The sequence below is a fragment of the Castanea sativa genome, chromosome 7 (genome assembly GCF_040712315.1).
Source record: "Castanea sativa cultivar Marrone di Chiusa Pesio chromosome 7, ASM4071231v1".
Taxonomy (NCBI): domain Eukaryota; kingdom Viridiplantae; phylum Streptophyta; class Magnoliopsida; order Fagales; family Fagaceae; genus Castanea; species Castanea sativa.
The window spans coordinates 40,307,499-40,327,142 of NC_134019.1; the positions used below are offsets into that span (position 1 = coordinate 40,307,499).

Here is a 19,644-nt window from a genome sequence, read left to right on the forward strand (position 1 = left end):
TTGTATCTCTATTTATGTACTCCGCATTGCACCTTGACAAGAGTCGAAGATTAGAATGCGCATATACCAAATCCTTAGCGCGTGCAGGAGCCATTTTGTTTCTTTTTAAGGAATGAATAAATTTGTATGTGCTCCAATTTCTCTCAACACATGAGGATGAACAAGGTTGTCCAAGAAGTTTAAGGGCAAGGGTTTGAAGAGTTGGAAATGCGGAGCCATGGTATTGCCACCAAACCAAAGGTTGTAAAACCCACCTATCTGTCAAGACAGCTGGTGAAGGAAACCTCCCTCCTGAAAATGCAGCAAACTCAGACTTCACCACATTTAATTCATTCACATCTTCAAAGAATCGATCCAAACACTTGCTCCTTTCCATAGAAATTTCATGATCTCGATATGGAGGGATGCGTTTTGAATTCTCCAAAAGCCATTCAGTGGAGTAATACCTAGAGTTAAAGATTGAAAAACAAATATAAATGAAACGTGTGTTTTACTAGAAGGGGGGAACTAAAGAAAATAGAGAATAAATGTACTTAGCTAGGATTTAAGGAATGAGCCAAGCAGTGTAGTGGAGTACAATTTTTAGTCCAACGATCAATAAGTATATCATACACCACACTCCAAAATGAGCTATACTCATTATCTTCCAAGCCTTCATGCTGATATATTACTACATTTACCTTCTCTATCATTGAATCCCACATCTCATACACAAGATGAAGACAAGGCTTATCTGAGTCAGCTACTTGTATCATATCATAAATAGGTGTTGTGAATTCAAGGATATAATCAACCTTATCCCACCAAAGATCACTTAGAATATTCTCCTTCACCTTTTGAGCTTTTCCAACATCATCCTCCCTATAAGAAGCCCATTGCTCATTAATAGCCATGGCTTGAAGGCATCTTTTTATCAACTTCAACCTTTTTAACATTATAACAACCGAAGCAAATCTGGTATCAGCAACTTAAAGCAATTTTAATGGAAAAAATTCATTAAACATTGCCAACCTCATTGAATGGTTCATGATAAAAACACGTATGAAGGATGCATCATCAGTAATATGTGTAATCCAACTACATTCCTTATAAGTAACTTCATTCTTTTCAGTGTTTTTTGCTGCACAAATATTTTTCAAAGCTAGATTGAGAGTGTGGACAACACAGGGTGTCCAAAATATTTTAGGATACTCACCCTTAATAAGAGCTCCAACAGATTTCATCACATTAGCATTATCAGTGATGACTTGGACAATTTTCTCATGTCCAATCTCTTTTATAGCATCCCTCAACACCCCAGCAATATAATGTTTTTCTTTGAACTCACCTGACCCATCAATTGCCTTAATAAACACTGGACCCCCATCTGATACAGCCATAATATTAATAAGAGGCCTCCTTTGTGGATCTGACCATCCATCAGAAACTATACTTACACAATTTTCAACCCAAAAGTCCTTAATTGGTTTCAAAAGTCTATCAACATGAGCTTTTTTTCTTTGCAAAAGTGTTGTTCTCAAGGCATTGTATCTAGGAGGAACATAACCTGGAATGTTATGAGTAGTGGCATATGAATAGGAACTACGATAATATGGGTTCCTTGCAAAGTTAAACGAAATCCCACCGATGTAAAACATCCTAGCAATTTGACTATCCAATTCATGTCTAGCATTATTTTGGAATAATTTCTCCATTGTAGGATTTACAACCTTCCTCCTCTTATTACCATCAAAGGGATTTGTACTATCACTCTCTTCTTTTGTCTGAAATGGGGGACTACTCCCAATATTCCCATGGCTTGGGGGAGGCGGGGGTAAGGGAATTTGTTTTCTCCATTCTCTTTCTAACTTATCATTCTCAACCTGATCATGCATTCGCTACATTTCCAACCTATGGCTCGGTGTAACACTAGGGCATACTTTAATACATTTATTAACAATTCTTAATAAATGAGCCTTAACCCTAGAATAGGATCCCAAATAAATATTCCCACAATAGTTGCGCTTAAAGTGTGTGTTTCCACCTGATTTAACAGTAGAACCAGATGGTTTTTCTATTTTAGTCACATACTGCCAAAGAGGAGCTTCATCATTTGGCACTCCTTCATTAGATGAAGGTGAACTTTTTGTGCTAGTAGCTTCATCCATTGCAAATTCAACAGATTCAATTTAACCTACAAATAATTTCCAAATATATAATAACTATTAACTAAATAAAAAATCAAACCCCAATGTCACAAGACTCACACAAAAAAAAAAAAAAAAAAAAAATCAGATCATCATAGATTCACAACACAATCACAAATTTGAGTAATAATAACTATTAACTAAATAAAAAATTAAACGTCACAAGACTCACAAAAACTAAAATAAAAAAATCAGCTCATCATAGATCCACAACACAATCACAAATCATAATAACTATTAACTAATAAAAAATAATCTATTAACAATAAACTAAGAGTGTGAGTGTGAGAGCTATCAGCTATGATACCTGACAGTGAGGGGAGACGGAGAGCAAGGGAGAAGAAGTGGAGCGCTGAAAAATGAGATGTTTTGAAGAGTGAAGGCAGAGAATGGGAGAGAGCTAGCTGAAGAGTGAAGGCAGAGAGTGGGAGAGACTTGAGAGCACTAGCTTGAAGAGGCAGGGCTGGGTCGGCTGAGACTTGAGAGCAGAACCGGACTTGAAAAAAAAATGAAGAGAGTTTTGGCTGAGACGAGTGATCTGTGAGGGCTATAAGCATATAAGGGTTTCTGAGTTTTTTTTCCAAAACGCAATGTTTGGCTTTTTTTTTTTTTTTGAATTTCGGCCGGTATCGGTGTTGTGCCCAATACGGACCGATTTAGGCCGAATCGGCTTGAATCGCACTGAAAAAATTAATTTTTTATTGCCCGACACGGCACGGACGCGTAGGCAGCGGTGTCGCCTACGCGTCGCCGCGTCGGACGCGGGTGCGGTGGCCCAAACACCGCACCCGTGCTTCCCAGCCTAACAGGATGACTGAGGAGGGAAGGAAGTTGCCTTGCTCTCGGATTTGGGCAGCCTGTAAAAAGGGGGGGACCAATTTATGTGAAAGGTCTGAAATGGATTGTAAAGAATGGTAAATTAGTAAATATGTGGATGGACTTTTGGCTTCCTAAAGGGAGGTTAAGAGAGCTCATTGAAGGACCCCTTGCCAGGGGGGAGGCTGTTCTAACAATTAAACAATGCTTTGATGAGAATAATGTTTGGATCCCATCTAGCATCTCTTTTGATCTTCCTGAAAGAGTTCTAGATTCTATTTTGACGACTCCTTTCTCTTTTGCCCCCCACTCAGTTGATGAACTCTTGTGGGCATACGCAAGGAATGGCTTATTCTCCCGTAAATCAGCCTATCTCATTGCTGGGGGATTAAATCCCTTGAACCTGAACACTATGTCATACAATTGGGTTTGGAAGTCTGAAACTCCTCCTAAGGTTCAGTTCTTCTTGTGGCTTTGTCTACATGGTAGCTTACCCATGGCTGAACTTTTGGGTTCAAGGGGTTTAATTCTTGATCCGGTGTGTAAAATATGCAATAGGGAGATTGAGTCTATTGAACATCTTTTTAAGGGCTATGAATTTGCCCATAACTTCTGGCAGAAACTACATGTTCCTATCTGCACTAGTAACTCTTTTGATCTTCCATTTAAAGAATGGATGGAAATTAATTGCAGGGAGCTCACGAATGCCACAGTGAAAGGCATACCTTGGAGGATTATTTTTCCTTTGGGGCTTTGGCAGCTGTGGTTACACAGGAATAATTATGTTTTTAGGACAGGAATTGTAGACAATTAGTGCTCGAAAAAATGTTTGAGGTACAATGCTGAATGGTATGCTATTGGGCTTGAAGCTAGGATCAAATCATCCAAAGCTATCGTTCCTGTGGGGTGGGAGAAGCCACCGAGGGGCTGGTTAAAGCTTAACTCTAATGGTTCAGCCCTGACAAACCCAGGTAAGGCAGGTGGAGGAGGTTTATTTTGTGATCATGAAGGTAAATGGGTGAAAGGATATGCTAGAGGGATTGGGCACACCAACAGTTTCATGGCTGAACTGTGGGTGTTGAGAGATGGTCTAAATCTAGCTAGGGAGATGGAGTTGAACAACCTTATCATTGAGCTTGATGCGTTGAGTATTGTTTTGCTTATGAATGATGAAGCTGAAAATATCATGATGGAACCATTGCTATCTAATTGCAGGAGCCTCTTGAAGCAAATCCCAAACAAGCGAGTGTTTTATGCCTACCGTGAAGCCAATCAATGTGCGGATGCTTTGGCCAAGTTAGGAGTGCAAGCCTTCACCCATTTTGTTGTTTTTTGTAACCCACCACCTGTGGTGGAGACTTTGTTAGCTTTTGATAAAGCTAGCTAGTTTTATAATTATATCATGGTTTACTACAAAGGGAAAAAAAATTAAAGGAAAAAGTTATATTTATGTTTAATATGTGAGACTAAATTAATTTGGTTTACCATGCGATAAGCATGTGTAATAAGTTAGAGGTTTAATAGAATATAAAGACATATCCGTTAGTGTCTTATCTGATTGGTAAATTAGAGAAGTGGTTTTCTAAAGTGACTCCAACTTTGATGCTGAAGTGGAGATTAAAGTAAACTAGGAAATTGGTCTTCTCTATACCCATTAAGGTATTCAGTTTTTCTCATCATAGATTGAATTTGACTAAACTGAGCGTATATAGCAAAAAAAAGGTAAAGAAAGAGAAACCAACCCTACAAAAAATTATTATTATTCACTAGATATCAAGAGAATTGCATGAATAGATATAGGTAAGTCTCATGACTATTTTATTGTATTTTATATCAGTGTGAAATCCTTAATAGTTCTAGATCCTAAAGTTAAAGTAGTTGTTGAATGCTTAACAACTTAAAGAACTTTAAGTTTACATAATATATGTACCTATATTCCTATAAATAAATAAATAATAATAATTAAATAAGTATAATAGATGGATTAGAATGTCAAAAAATATAGCTTTTAACAACTCAAAAAGTCACTTGATCTATTTTAACAACTCATTTTTAAATTATCCCAACATCAAAAATTCTATTTTATCCTACAACAAATTAAAATAATATAAACAACAAGATAAAATAACATATTTAACACAATAAGCAACAACTAACATTCACAACTAACAAATCACACCTATCAGCCACCGTAAGAACCACAACTCACGGCCATAGCCAAACCCACAGCCAAATCAACCACCACCACCACCACCACCACCACCACCACCACCACCACCACAGCTACCAAACCCACACCCAAAATCAACCACTACCACCACTACAGCCAGCAATCCACAAGATGCACCCCAAAAATCAACCACCACCACCACTACAACCACCAATCCACAAGACTCACACTCAAAATCAACTACCACCATCACTAGATCCACCAATCTACAAGACCCACATTCAAAATCAACCACCACTGAAACCACCAATCTACGAGATCCACACCCAAAATCAACCACTACCACCACTAGAACCATCAATTCACAAGAGCCACACTCAAAATCAACCACCACCAAAGTTTAATCTCAAAGAGAGAAAATCAAAGGAAGACAAAGATGAGGAAGCTTCAGTTGCAGGGTGGTTTGGCCAAAGAAAAAATGCAAAAGATTGAAGAAAAAAAGAGGAAGTGAGGAGTAGCTAGTTCAACCAAAGTAACAAAGCATAAGAGAGACAGAAAGAGAGATATGTTTGAAGAAAGACAAAAGAGAGATAGATAAAATAAAATAAAAAAAAGGTTTTTGTTATAACATCTAGATACAACGGGCTGCTATACAATAAGCTACTAAAGATAGTAGCTCGTTGTAGCAATCACTCAAAAATTTTTAATTTTACATTCTTTATTGTAGTATATGTTTTTAGTGTTTTGGTTGCTAAAATGCATTGTTATGAATTCCGTTCCGTTCCGGCCGGAACAGACGGAATTTCTCGTACCGGTATAAAATCCGAAACAGGAATACCCTTTGTTCCACCTTGGGTCAAAATCCGGCCAATTCCGGGGCATTTCGGTCATTCTGGTGTGTTTCGGCAAATACTGGCCGAAACTAAAGATTCGGCCGGTATGTGTTTTGGATTTGCTTCACACTTCACAGTTCACAAAGATCGAAGAAAAAGAAGAAAAAAAAAAAAAAAAAAAGAAGAAGAAGAAAGACAAGATTCACATCAGATCGAAGAAGAAGAAGAAAAAAAATTCAAGTCATGGACAAAGCTCAAGTGCTGCCATTAAAACTCACTTCTTCATCCTTGTTGCTTTGAGCCACCGTACTTCTCTGTTATTGACATTTACTTTGCTGGAGAACACTTACCTGTTGGGCGTGTTGAGCTCCAGCCTTTGTTTGTGTGAGGAAGAGTTAAGACTTAAGGATGCATTAAATTATTTTAAAAAAAAAAGAAGAAGAAGAAGAAGAAGAAGAAGAAGATAAAAGGCGGAGAAGTTTGTGAAGTAGAAGAAAGGAGATCAGATGAAGAGGAAATGATATTGATAAGTGGAATAATATGTGTGGGCTAATGAAAATGGTAAGGAAGCTTCTAGGAAATTTCCAACTAAAAAACTATTCATAAATACTTAGTTATTTACAACAATGCCACAAGTGAAAAGTTAAAAAATATTTCCATAATTTTTTTTATCCACTGCATTGAATTTTTTTTTAAGGTGAAAGTTTATACACTATATTTATTGTATTATTTGTAGAAAAATTATAAATAAATATTTTTTTTAATCCCACTTTATTTAAGATTTTTTTAAAAATAAAATAAAATTCATTACTTTATATAATAGTAATAATATTTAGTTATATATATACATATACATATACATATATATATATATATATATCTATATATTTTAGGAACTCCAAAACACTCCAAAACGGTACACTGGAATAGGCCGGTACCGAAATATTTCATTCCACTAGACAAATCGAAACGGGGTCCGAAACGGAATTAATAACATTGCTAAAATGACTATTTAGTCATTTTAGCATCCTTATTATGAGTGGTCTTATGGATATTTTAAGTTTACACAATATATATACCTGCATTCTTATAAATAAATAAATAAATAAAATGTTCTGAATATTATTTCAAAACTTACTTCAGCTTGTTAATTAAAACAGAAAATTTCGATACAAGTCTAGAACCAGTCAATTTCATTATGCCGTTTCGGTTATAGCTACTTTTTTAAAAAAAAATTTTATTGCAGGTTGTTCATCAAAACCCATATAAATTTATAAGAATTTTATAATTATAAATTCATATTTCAACTAATATGTTAAACTCATGCCCAAATCCCAAATATCACTCAATAATAATAACAAATTAATAATTATTTTTTAGATTATAACCGGGGCAGTGATAAAATTAAAATTAAAAGAGGAAAAAAAATTAAAAATGATGAGAGTAGAGGTGGCTTAGAAGTCAACACAACTGAAGGGTAAAACTTTCAGCTTTTCCAACGAGTGACTCAGTTGTGAAGGGCTCACAAAACTAAAAAAGAAATTAAAGTATTACCTATTAAACAATAAATCAGTACAAGGCAGTGAAAGAGGTATGTATAGATGGATTATGGATAGATGTTGTAGCACTTCCACTGTTCTCCGCCGGATTTTGCTGACTGATGGTTTGAAGCTTGAAACTAACTAAAATGCAGAGCCACAGTCCAACTACGTCTCTCCTCTCCTCTTCACCGTTGACCTTGCTTTTATTGCTGTTACTTTTCTCTACCATCTTCGTCAACCCAATCAACGGCTCACAATTCTCAATCACCGAAGCCACCATCGACGACATCCACCTCGCCTTCTCCAAAAACCAACTCACTTCAAGACAACTCGTCGACTTGTACCTAGACCAGATCGAAGCCTTGAATCCCCTGCTCCGCAGCGTACTGGAAGTGAATCCAGACGCGCTTAATCAAGCGGACGAGGCTGACCGCGAGAGGCAGGCGGCGGCGGCGGCGAAAGATCAGGGCCGTCGATCTTTGGGAGAGTTGCATGGGATCCCCATACTGTCGAAAGACAGTATAGGGACTAAGGACAAGCTGAACACGACGTGTGGGTCGTACGCGCTGCTGGGATCAACGGTAGCTAGAGATGCCGGCGTGGTCCAACGTTTGAGAAAAGCCGGAGCTGTCATCTTAGGGAAGGCTAGTCTTACTGAGTGGTATGGAGTTCGGTCTTCGGAGATACCTGATGGTTGGTGTGCCAGAGGTGGACAATCCCTGGTTAGTTATTTTTTATTATTATTTTTTTTCTTCTTGAAAATTACTTACTAACTTTTTTTTTGTTTGTTTGTTTGATAAGAGAATTATTTATTAGTTGATATATATAATAAAATTTATTAAAGTTTCAACTATAAAATTGGTCAAATCGGTGGTAGTGGTAGTGTAGAATTTTACTCAATAAAATAAATATTATTATATATTATTTATTATATGATCTATAAGTTTATATTTTATGTATAACTATATATATATATAAAATAAAGTTTATTAAATTTTCAACTATAAAATTGGTCAAATAGGTGGTAGTGCTAGCGTAGAATTTTACTCAATAAAATAAATATTATTATATGATCTATAAGTTTATATTTTATGTATAACTAGTAAGTTGCCCATGCGATGCACGGATAATATTGCAATGTTTTATGTAAGATAAATTCGGAGAATGTTGTATATATATTATACCATAATTGTCATAGAACTTTGTTAGTTATGAGTTTATTATAAAAAGTGACAAAAACAAAATAATGAAATAAAGATGAAATTTAGAATTAAAAAAAAAAAAAAAAACCTTAATGAACCAAATGCTAAAATCCTCAATTGATACAGTATTGAATTTCATAGAAAAGAAAGCACACACAACATATAGATCATTATACAATCATCATTAAACCAAAACTCAAAAAAAAAAAAAAACCATTAACTCAAAACTCAATTTATTGTAGGAAAAAATTCAATATGTATTTTTTTTATTAAAATATGAAGAGACTTACTCGAGAAAGAAGTTTTGGAGTCTAAAGAATGCGGATTGAATAATCGTGTTGTTTTTCCTCTAAAAATTCAATTGCCATTGACTAAATCCCCTCCACCCTACCACTGCACACCCTTGGTGTGATGGTCACTCCACAATTATAAGTACTTGTGGGGCATGGGGTATGGGGGGCAAGGGCCGAGGTTCAAGTTTCCAGGAGAAAGTTTCACACACATGTACACTTAGATTTGGCTAGAGTAGAATTTCTATCTTATATTTATAAATAATAATAAATAAAAAAAACCTCCACCCTAGATGATTACTGCTTGATCTCTATAATCCAATTTATGATTTACAGTAGGTTTAGTTTTTGTTTATTTTGAAAAGACCAGTCTACTCAAGCCATATACTAAGATTAAACAATCTTGAAAGGACAATGACAATGAGACTTTTACACTAATAAACAATTATTGACTTCTCAGTTCTAGATTTCAAGCATCTTTTGGAAATAGATATACACAATAACACAACCTATAAAAGAAAATAACAAAATACAGAATCTCACGATCTTAACCCTACCGATTGTAGAAGAAATGAATTTTTGAAAGTAACAAAAGATAGCTTGAACTCATACATGTCAAGGTCACTTAATGTGCAATGGATAGCCATTGGTACAACAAAAAATCACAAGAGCAATAGGTTTCTTCTATTGGCCTGGTGTTTTAAAAAATTGTGAGTATGGAGAGAGTTTTTTTAAGAGAGAAAGAAAGAGAATGGATGCATATAGTCAAAGTCGAGAGGGGAAGGCAAAGCGTGAGAGAGAGGTTGGGGAGTCAAAGGTTTAGTAAATCCTACATTAATCATTATAGCAGAGTATTGATAATGTACATAATTTGAAAACAAAAAGGCGAAAACCAAAACATCATTTTGGAGGCAAGCTGTGATTAATGCATCTACACAATCATAAAAGTAAAAACTTTTTATATAACTAACGTAAAAACTTGTCGTACCAAAAAAAAAAAAAAAAAAAAGACTGTAGGAGACTTTGTTTATGAGATGTTTGTATGTAAATTCATCACTATAAAATAAAAAGGATTCCCATAGAATAAAATAAAATAATAATGATTATTGTAAATAAAAGATATGGATTTGTGTAATTTAGGCAACAAAAATGCTAGAAGATTATCTATCTCAATCTCATTAGTTATTAGTATCCTTTAAAAAAAAAAAAAGATTGAAACATTTGGTATACTAAAAAACATGAAGAAGAGAGAGAGTTGTGATGTAAACTTAGTCAATTAATGGGAGAGTTGGATGATTGTAGAAAAACTTCATAGGAAGTGCCACTTGGCAAAGCTTAGACCCTCGCTCAATGAGGTCTCTGCTTTTATATCTATGTTGATTATAAACTACAAAACTTGTAATTTTAAAAATTTATTGATGACACAGTCATTAAGTTTTAATTTTTAGAAATTTTCAAGCATGAAAGGTCAGAGTTCAAGTCCCAAGATGAAGATTTATACATATACACTTAAATTAGGCTAGAGTAGAAATTCTATCTTGTATAAAAAAAAAAATTGATGTAATCCAATGGTAGATTTGTCAAAATTTACCTTATAATAAAAAAATATTAAGTAAGGTTGTAGTTTTAGGTTATAACCAATTTTGTAACTAAAGTTTGTCATTTAATTAACTAACTTACAACATCTCCACTAACAGTAAAGCCTAGTTTGGTTTGGGTTCGGTGCTTAAGTGAGTTGAACTTAAGTGAGTTGAACTTGATAGGATGTCGACTTAGGAATAATGCAAATTTATTACAACAAAGATATTCATAATTCTTAGGTAACTTGTATTGAGTTTTTGTTGAGTGCAGCTTGGCTGCTTGTTTGCTCTACTTCTGTTCTTTGGTGATAAAACTGCTCATATATATACATACATATATCATGAATTTTTTTGGGGGGGAACATGTAGAATCCTTATGTGGAATCCGCGGATCCATGTGGTTCAAGCAGTGGACCTGCAATCTCAGTTGCAGCAAACATGGTATCAGTGTCACTGGGGACTGAAACAGATGGCTCCATCATCTGTCCAGCTGATCACAACTCGGTTGTAGGGATTAAACCCACTGTTGGTCTCACCAGCCGTGCTGGTGTCATCCCAATCTCGCCTCGTCAGGACACCATTGGGTAAGCTAGTCTGTTACTAGTTGTTTTACTAATCACATACCATTAGATTGTGCCTTCAATTTTCTTTTGCAGGGAATTGATAAAATAAAATTTTTTTTTAAAAAAGGGTGAGAAACTACTCCTTGATCCTCTTCTATATTTGAATACTATGTGGTGATAGAATAATGATTAAGTGATTAGATTCATCATTTATTAACAGCTTCAGATGTTAGGATAAATAGGAATTTATCAGGCAGAAGTGAGCTTATGTATGTGGCACAGAATGGATGCTACTTTAGGCTGAGGTTTAACTAAGGAATTTTGATTATGTCCAATTACAGGCCCATATGCAGAACTGTAACAGATGCAGTGTATGTGCTTGATGCGATTGTGGGTTTTGATCCAAGAGATTATGAAGCAACAAAGGCAGCATCTGTGTTCATACCTCCAGGTGGCTACATACAATTTCTGAATGAAGATGGCCTCAAAGGAAAGATATTGGGTGTTGTGAGAGAACCATTTTTGGACTCATATAATGGAACCTCTGCAATTCCAGCCTTTGAGCATCATCTAAATGTGTTAAGGTAAATTTCTGCAAGGGCAGTAGGAAAGTAATGCATATGCACATTTGTAGCACAAACAAGTTAGCCCCTTCAGCATGTTTGTCTTACTCTCGAACCTAGGCTATTATTGGCTTCACTAGCGCAGTATGTAACATTTAATCAAGCACTTCTACAGTAGTAACTTTTTGTTTTCTTTTGTTTATGTCAAGGCAAAGAGGTGCGACTATAGTGGACAATCTGGAAATAGCAAATCTTGATGTTATTATGGATCCCTCACAAAGCGGCGAATTAATTGCTCTGCTGGCTGAGTTCAAGATTTCAATAAACGACTACCTAAAAGAGCTGAGCAACTCTACAGTGAGGTCATTGGCAGACATAATTGCATTCAACTTGAATAACCCTGTTATAGTAAGTAGGAAAATTTTAAAATTACAACCAATTTTGTTATACAAAACTTACAAACTTGCGTGATAATGAATATGAATGATTGATGTCACTTCAACAATATAATAAATAAATATTTCAATTACTTATTTTCTAATGGGTGAAATATCACCAAAGGTTCCCTTAATTTCTTTGATCCATGGTTGGATACTCAAGCGACATGGGCAAAGCTTGTCTTTTTATGCTGAAAATTTGACTTGAATGGACATGCAGGAAAAGATCAAGGAATATGGCCAAGCCAACTTTCTATTATCCCAAGCCACGAATGGAATTGGCAATAATGAGAAGGCGGCATTGCTTAACTTGAAAAATCTTTCCAGGGATGGATTTGAGAAACTGATGCGTAAGAATAGGTTAGATGCACTGGTAACACCTGGTCCAGATGCTGCTCCAGTTCTTGCAATTGGGGGATTCCCTGGTATTAATGTCCCTGCAGGATATGATAATAACGGTGTGCCCTTTGGCATAACCTTTGGAGGACTAAAGGGCTCAGAGCCAACGTTGATTGAGATTGCATATGGCTTTGAGCAGGCTACTAAGATTAGAAAGCCACCTTCATTTAAACCTTGATGTTTTAGAACAACCTCTATTTTAAATTGAAGAACGTCTATTAATACCTCTTAATCATGTACTTCGATTTAACTTGTATGTCCTGGTGATTTCTATCTATCAATAAAAAGAAAAAAAGCATTAATATATGTTCTTGTGGCAGATGATATATATCGAGTATAGTATCAAAACATGCTCAAAATTAAAATGAAAAGGACTGTGAGCTAAAAAATTATGGACATAATAACATTAGCTCTTAAATGCTTTCCATCAAATTAACAAGGCGGCTTGATATAGTTTGAACCCTAAGACGAAAGTATGAGGTGGACATTTTTTAATTAAATGTCACTCCAATAATATTTATGAAACTTTCTATAATGTATATTTTTACTTAAAATATATTATTCTTACTCGTTAAAATATAAATTGCTTCTTCTCAATAAATATACATAATTAATATTTTATATTTATGGGTTCATTTGTTTTCATGTAAAATAATTTAGGAAAATTTTCCCCCAAATTTTAGGTGTTTTGCCCACGCCCAACCTAAAATTCTGGTCATATTGAAAATAATTTTAATTAACCATAAAATAACACCCTTTCATATGCAAATTATTTTACGCATAGCCCACCCCACCCCCCACCCCCATCGAACCCAATCGACCTGTTGTAACTTGCCACAACCAAAAAAAAAAAAGAAGAAAAAAATCTGAAAAGTTTATGCTCTTTTTACCATTCAACTCACTTGGGTCTAATTAAGAGCTTTGTAGCATGTTTCAAAAAAAGAAAAAAAAAAAAGAGCTTTGTAGCCTAACTAATTGATACCTCCCAGTATTTTCAAGAAAGAAATTTAGGTATCGTTTGGTACACTCACTTAAACACATGTTTTCAGTTTTTAAACAATATTACACATATTTTTACACATTTTTTCATCCACACATATTTTCACACATATTTTCAAACACATGTTTTCAGTTGTTAAGTGTATGTATCAAACACCCCCTTAGGATTCAAATTTTCCTACTCTCAACCATATATGAATTTTTTTCATTTTTTTTAAAAAATCACTTGGGCGATTGGTTCCACAAAATTATAACCACAAAAGGGATCATGTGTAATTTTTAGTGAACTTTTTAGTGCCTCTCAGACTTTTTGGATAATTTTCTTCCTTTGACCTAGGCATGATACTTGTCTATATATGTGCAACGCACTACAAGAAAACTGGCCTATTGCGGCGGGCCTATTGCGGCGGGTGAGAAAACTGCCGCTATAAGTCGCCTATTGCGGCGCTTTTTCGGCCCGCCATGTTAATGAGACCATTGCGGCGGGTCATCGCCCGCCGCAATAGACCTAAGTATATTGCGGCGTACTATTTCGGCGGGACAGTGACCCGCCGTAATAGACCCGCATTAGGGGCCAGTGGCTTAGATTTACCTGCGGGTCAAAGACCAGCCGCAATAGACCCTGAAATTGCAGCAGTCCTATTGCGGCGGGTGCAAAAACCGCCGCTATATCGCCGCCTGCGGCGCGTTTTTGGCCCGCCGCGATAGATGAGATCTATTGCGGCGTTTTTTGTAACCGCCGCTATAGGTAAGGTTTTTGTATAAAATCAAGTTTTTGTAGTTTACAATAACGCATAAAAGATGAGTTTAAAGATCAAATGGTAAATTACATCCGATTGACATAAAAATTGGCATGCATGTTAAGAACATATAGAAAATGTGATCCAACAGTTGAATTTTCAAAATATGAATTCAACAATAAGTTATTGGTTGGTGTAACATTTTTTAGAGTTACATCAAGTGTAACTTGAACCCAACCCTATATTTCTTAATTCGATGTGAATTTTGACAAATCTACCGTTAGATTACATTATCTTCATATATTTTTCATGCTTACAAAATTTCAAGGTGATCAAAGATTAATAGCCATGTCATCAATCAATTGTTTAAATTTAAGTTTTTGTAATTAAAAATAACGCATAAAGGATGAGTTTAAAGATCAAATGGTAAATTACATCCGATTGGCATAAAAATTGGCATGCATGTTAAGAACATATAGAAAATGTGATCCAACGGTTGGATTTTCAAAATATGAATTCAACAATAAGTTATTGGTTGGTGTAACATTTTTTAGAGTTACATCAAGCGTAACTTGAACCTAACCTTATATTTCGTAATTCGATGTGAATTTTGACAAATCTACCGTTAGATTACATTATCTTTATATAGTTTTCATGCTTAAAAAATTTCAAGGTGATCAAAGATTAATAGTCATGTCATCAATTAATTGTTTAAATTCAAGTTTTTGTAGTTTACAATAACGCATAAAAGATGAGTTTAAAGATCAAATGGTAAATTACATCCGATTGGCATGAAAATTGGCACGCATGTTAAGAACATATAGAAAATGTGGTCCAACGGTTGGATTTTCAAAATATGAATTCAACAATAAGTTATTGGTTGGTGTACCATTTTTTAGAGTTACATCAAGTGTAACTTGAACCCAACCCTATATTTCGTAATTCGATGTGAATTTTGACAAATCTACCGTTAGATTATATTATCTTCATATAGTTTTCATGCTTAAAAAATTTCAAGGTGATCAAAGATTAATAGTCATGCCATCAATCAATTGTTTAAATTCAAGTTTTTGTAGTTTACAATAACGCATAAAAGATGAGTTTAAAGATCAAATGGTAAATTACATCCGATTGGCATGAAAATTGGCACGCATGTTAAGAACATATAGAAAATGTGATCCAACGGTTGGATTTTCAAAATATGAATTCAACAATAAGTTATTGGTTGATGTAACATTTTTTAGAGTTACATCAAGCGTAACTTGAACCCAATTCTATATTTCGTAATTCGATGTGAATTTTGACAAATCTACCGTTAGATTATATTATCTTCATATAGTTTTCATGCTTAAAAAATTTCAAGGTGATCAAAGATTAATAGTCATGTCATCAATCAATTGTTTAAATTCAAGTTTTTGTAGTTTACAATAACGCATAAAAGATGAGTTTAAAGATCAAATGGTAAATTACATCCGATTGGCATGAAAATTGGCACGCATGTTAAGAACATATAGAAAATGTGGTCCAACGGTTGGATTTTCAAAATATGAATTCAACAATAAGTTATTGGTTGGTGTAACATTTTTTAGAGTTACATCAAGTGTAACTTGAACCCAACCCTATATTTCGTAATTCGATGTGAATTTTGACAAATCTACCGTTAGATTACATTATCTTCATATAGTTTTCATGATTAAAAAATTTCAAGGTGATCAAAGATTAATAGTCATGTCATCAATCAATTGTTTAAATTCAAGTTTTTGTAGTTTACAATAACGCATAAAAGATGAGTTTAAAGATCAAATGGTAAATTACATCCGATTGGCATGAAAATTGGCACGCATGTTAAGAACATATAGAAAATGTGGTCCAACGGTTGGATTTTCAAAATATGAATTCAACAATAAGTTATTGGTTGGTGTAACATTTTTTAGAGTTACATCAAGTGTAACTTGAACCCAACCCTATATTTCGTAATTCGATGTGAATTTTGACAAATCTACCGTTAGATTACATTATCTTCATATAGTTTTCATGATTAAAAAATTTCAAGGTAATCAAAGATTAATAGTCCTTTCTTGATTCATTGTTTTTATTTCATCTTTTTGTAGTTTACAATAACGCATAAAAGATGAGTTTAAAGATCAAATGGTAAATTACATCCGATTGGCATGAAAATTGGTACGCATGTTAAGAACATATAGAAAATGTGGTCCAACGGTTGGATTTTCAAAATATGAATTCAACAATAAGTTATTGGTTGGTGTAACATTTTTTAGAGTTACATCAAGTGTAACTTGAACCCAACCCTATATTTCTTAATTTGATGTGAATTTTGATAAATCTACCATTTGATTGTGACCAAATTTACCAAAATTAACCTTTCATTATACTCTTCAAGTCCAACAGTTAGATTTCAAATCTAAGAATGGCACGTGACTGATATGTGTTGTGTACTTGTATGATTATGTTATCTCAATCTGACCATCCAATTAGTAATATTATTTTTTTTAAAAAGTAAACGTAGTTAGTCAAATATTAAAATTCTTACATAAATTTAATAATAGCCATGATAATTTTTTTTTAAATTTTTTAATAAGAATGTGTGATAATTTTTGTCGTGTGGTTTTTTTTTTTTTGAGAAATTTGAGTGGTGAATTTTATTGAGTATATTTGATTGTTTTTTGTTTTTAAATTTTATTTCATAGCTCATTAATAAAATAACCAAGTGACTTCACCAAATTGGAGAATTTGTTTTTAATTTTTTTTTAAAATAAATATAAATTTTTTTTTATCTTCTTCTCTTATAATTTATAAGTTGATAAAAATATTACTTTAACAACAATCCATTTTAATCTAACTGAAATTCATCATTATTAAAACCGAAACATCTGAAACTCCCACAATTTTCCACATCATCATTTTAATGTTTTAAACTAAATAGTGTGAGAGTTTTACGTGAGTTTTTTTTTTTTTTTTTCTTTGTATTGAAACCTAAAGTGAGTCATTTTTTTATATATAAAAAAAAATCTAATGTGAGGTCTAATTAAAAATATTATAATTATTTTTTAAATCCTAAATCTAATATAGGTCTTTGAAAAAGTAAAAAATTTCAGTCTTATATCATACATAGATAATAATGAACAAATAACATTAATGTTGCCTTAGTGGTTAACATGTGTACCGTGCATATTTTTCAAGGACTTGTCCAAGGTTCTAACCTCCATGACAACCTTTTTTCCCTTTTCATTTTTAAAGTTACTATTATCCAAACTACGTCGTTTTGGTTATATTTAAAACTAAACATAAAAAACCCTAAACATCTCTTTTCTCATTCAGCCGCCCTCCTCATTCCCCATCCCCTCTCTCTCTCTTCACTCATCTCTTTCTTGGACAAAACTATAAACCACCATTTTTACTAGGGCATTTTCTCTAGGGTTTTCAGTGCTCGAGCTCCTCTATATCTCTGCCGTCGCTCCGTCAATAACCGAGAGCTCGTATTTTCTTCGCTTCGCAACCATGGTCTCTCTCTCTGAATCTGTATATGTGTTTGTGTGTGTGTTTAGGCGTGTTAATATATTAATGTTTCGTTTTGTTCAATTTTCAGATTATTTCAGAGAAGAATCGTAGAGAGATCTGCAAGTACCTCTTCCAAGGTATCTCTCTCTATTCAATTCTAGTTTATTGTTTTATTGTTCGGTTTTTGTGAATTGGGTCACTTAGGAACCGAGGAAAATGAAAGATTAATGAATAATTTAGAAAATTTTGACTTCGTGATTAACTTTGTTTTTGTTTATTGAAATACTAAATAGAAAAACAAAATACCTCAATTCAATTTTTTAAGCAAGAAGCGTGGTGGGTTATTGTTCTAATTTTGATGTAGATATTTAGTTTTGATTTTTAATGTGAAAAATAGAGAGCCATTGAAGTCAGTGATTATTAATTTTCATTTTTGTCATCATTTTTTTAAGGAAGCATCAGAGAGAATAAGAATTAATAATGTTACATATTTGGATTTGGTTTGGTTGGGGGGGTTTGTTTAAGTTCTTTGCTTTATTGGTATCAAATTACAAAAGTTTGAAACTGGTGTCAACCCATTTCAGATTTGATAGATCTGAGAGTGTGAATGTTTTCATCCGAATCTTTTGGTATGAATCATTCAGGTCAAAGGATGTATAATATATCCTTTAATCTTTTGACTGGTTCATATAGGACAAACAAGATCACAAATATAATTATATAGTATATAATAGAATGTAATTTTGAGGGAGTGACATCACATATTACTCATGGGCATTGCTCTTAAAAGTTGGTCACTTGTCTTAAAATATTGATTAAAATTGGAAGAAATTGTAATCCTAATTTTTTTGTTGTTAATATGTATGTTAATTCCATGCTCCTTTATTTTCTTCTTCGTGTTTTTTCAAACACTTTATCATTGTATGGTAACTACATCTCGATTTTTCTAGCATGTTAATATGTATGTTAATTCCATGCTCCTTTATTTTGTATTGACGCAATAATAAAAGAAAATTCAAAATTCGATTTTTTTTTCTTGATGAATGGCTTTGTTTATCTCGTTAAAGCATAATGGGTCACCACACTTACAATTCCATTGTTAGGGACAGCTAGGTGGTTCAACAAGCATTCTGGTGGTTAGTCGCCTAACTTTTTTTTTTTGATGTATTCGAGTTAAATTAGGGATTTGGTTTTTATGTTTATTTTATGTTTATTTTTTTTTCTCTTTTCTTTGCTCGAGTCTAAAACGTGGGAATCGGAGTGTGTTTTCTCTAAAAAATTTTGATACTCTATTTTGTGTTTTTTTAATGTTTTAGTATTTAAATTCAATGCCTTAAAGATCTCATAGCCATGAGGAAAAAGCTCGATACCAGATTTCCTGCTGTAAGTTTTCTCTCTATCTCTATGATTTTTTTTTTTGTTGTTGTAAGCTATGTTTGGTTGTTGAGAAAATGAAATTATGGTAAATTAGCTCAAAATCTTAGCTTTGGGGTTGAATCAGCTGGTGGGTGTTTTAGCTTTGTGGGTTTTATGAGTTGTTTTGATCTGAGGTCATGTAAAGTTTTAATTTTTTTCGTTGCTATGGTTGTGATTTGTGGTAAGAACAAAGAAATGGTTGATGGGTATTTATTTTTTGGGTTGTTTTATGGTTTAGGGTTGTGTTTTTTTTTTTTTGTTTAGGTTTGGGCATGGTTTTTCTGACATAGAATTGAAATCAGCTTGTGGGTGTATTATGTTTTGTGGGGCTTATGGTAATATGAGACTTGGTTATGTTTTGCTTAGGTATTTGGGATTGATTTCTGTATA

The 19,644-nt window shown here is 33.8% G+C and overlaps 1 protein-coding gene and 1 long non-coding RNA gene across 2 annotated transcripts; both read left to right on the forward strand.

The window, feature by feature from the left end:
* The first annotated feature begins 7,527 nt into the window (after positions 1–7,527).
* Positions 7,528–12,821, forward strand: LOC142605343 (putative amidase At4g34880). The gene is made up of 5 exons (XM_075776802.1): positions 7,528–8,268; positions 10,988–11,202; positions 11,523–11,765; positions 11,954–12,152; positions 12,402–12,821. Exons 1-5 carry the CDS (start codon positions 7,693–7,695, stop codon positions 12,756–12,758), a joined length of 1,590 nt encoding a protein of 529 aa, XP_075632917.1. The 5' UTR covers positions 7,528–7,692; the 3' UTR covers positions 12,759–12,821.
* Positions 12,822–17,793: 4,972 nt separating this feature from the next.
* Positions 17,794–19,380, forward strand: LOC142642567 (uncharacterized). The gene is made up of 3 exons (XR_012845679.1): positions 17,794–17,841; positions 17,927–17,975; positions 19,155–19,380. It is a non-coding gene; the product is annotated as an uncharacterized LOC142642567 (long non-coding RNA).
* Positions 19,381–19,644: the final 264 nt, after the last annotated feature.

What these genes read in the sequence shown, in the direction of transcription:
- LOC142605343 (XM_075776802.1), top strand. Translation starts at nt 7,693, where the DNA reads ATGCAGAGCCACAGTCCAACTACGTCTCTCCTCTCCTCTTCACCGTTG. An exon ending in CCAGAGGTGGACAATCCCTG is followed by an intron (nt 8,269 to 10,987) that starts GTTAGTTATTTT and finishes GGGAACATGTAG; the next exon opens with AATCCTTATGTGGAATCCGC. An exon ending in CATCATCTAAATGTGTTAAG is followed by an intron (nt 11,766 to 11,953) that starts GTAAATTTCTGC and finishes GTTTATGTCAAG; the next exon opens with GCAAAGAGGTGCGACTATAG.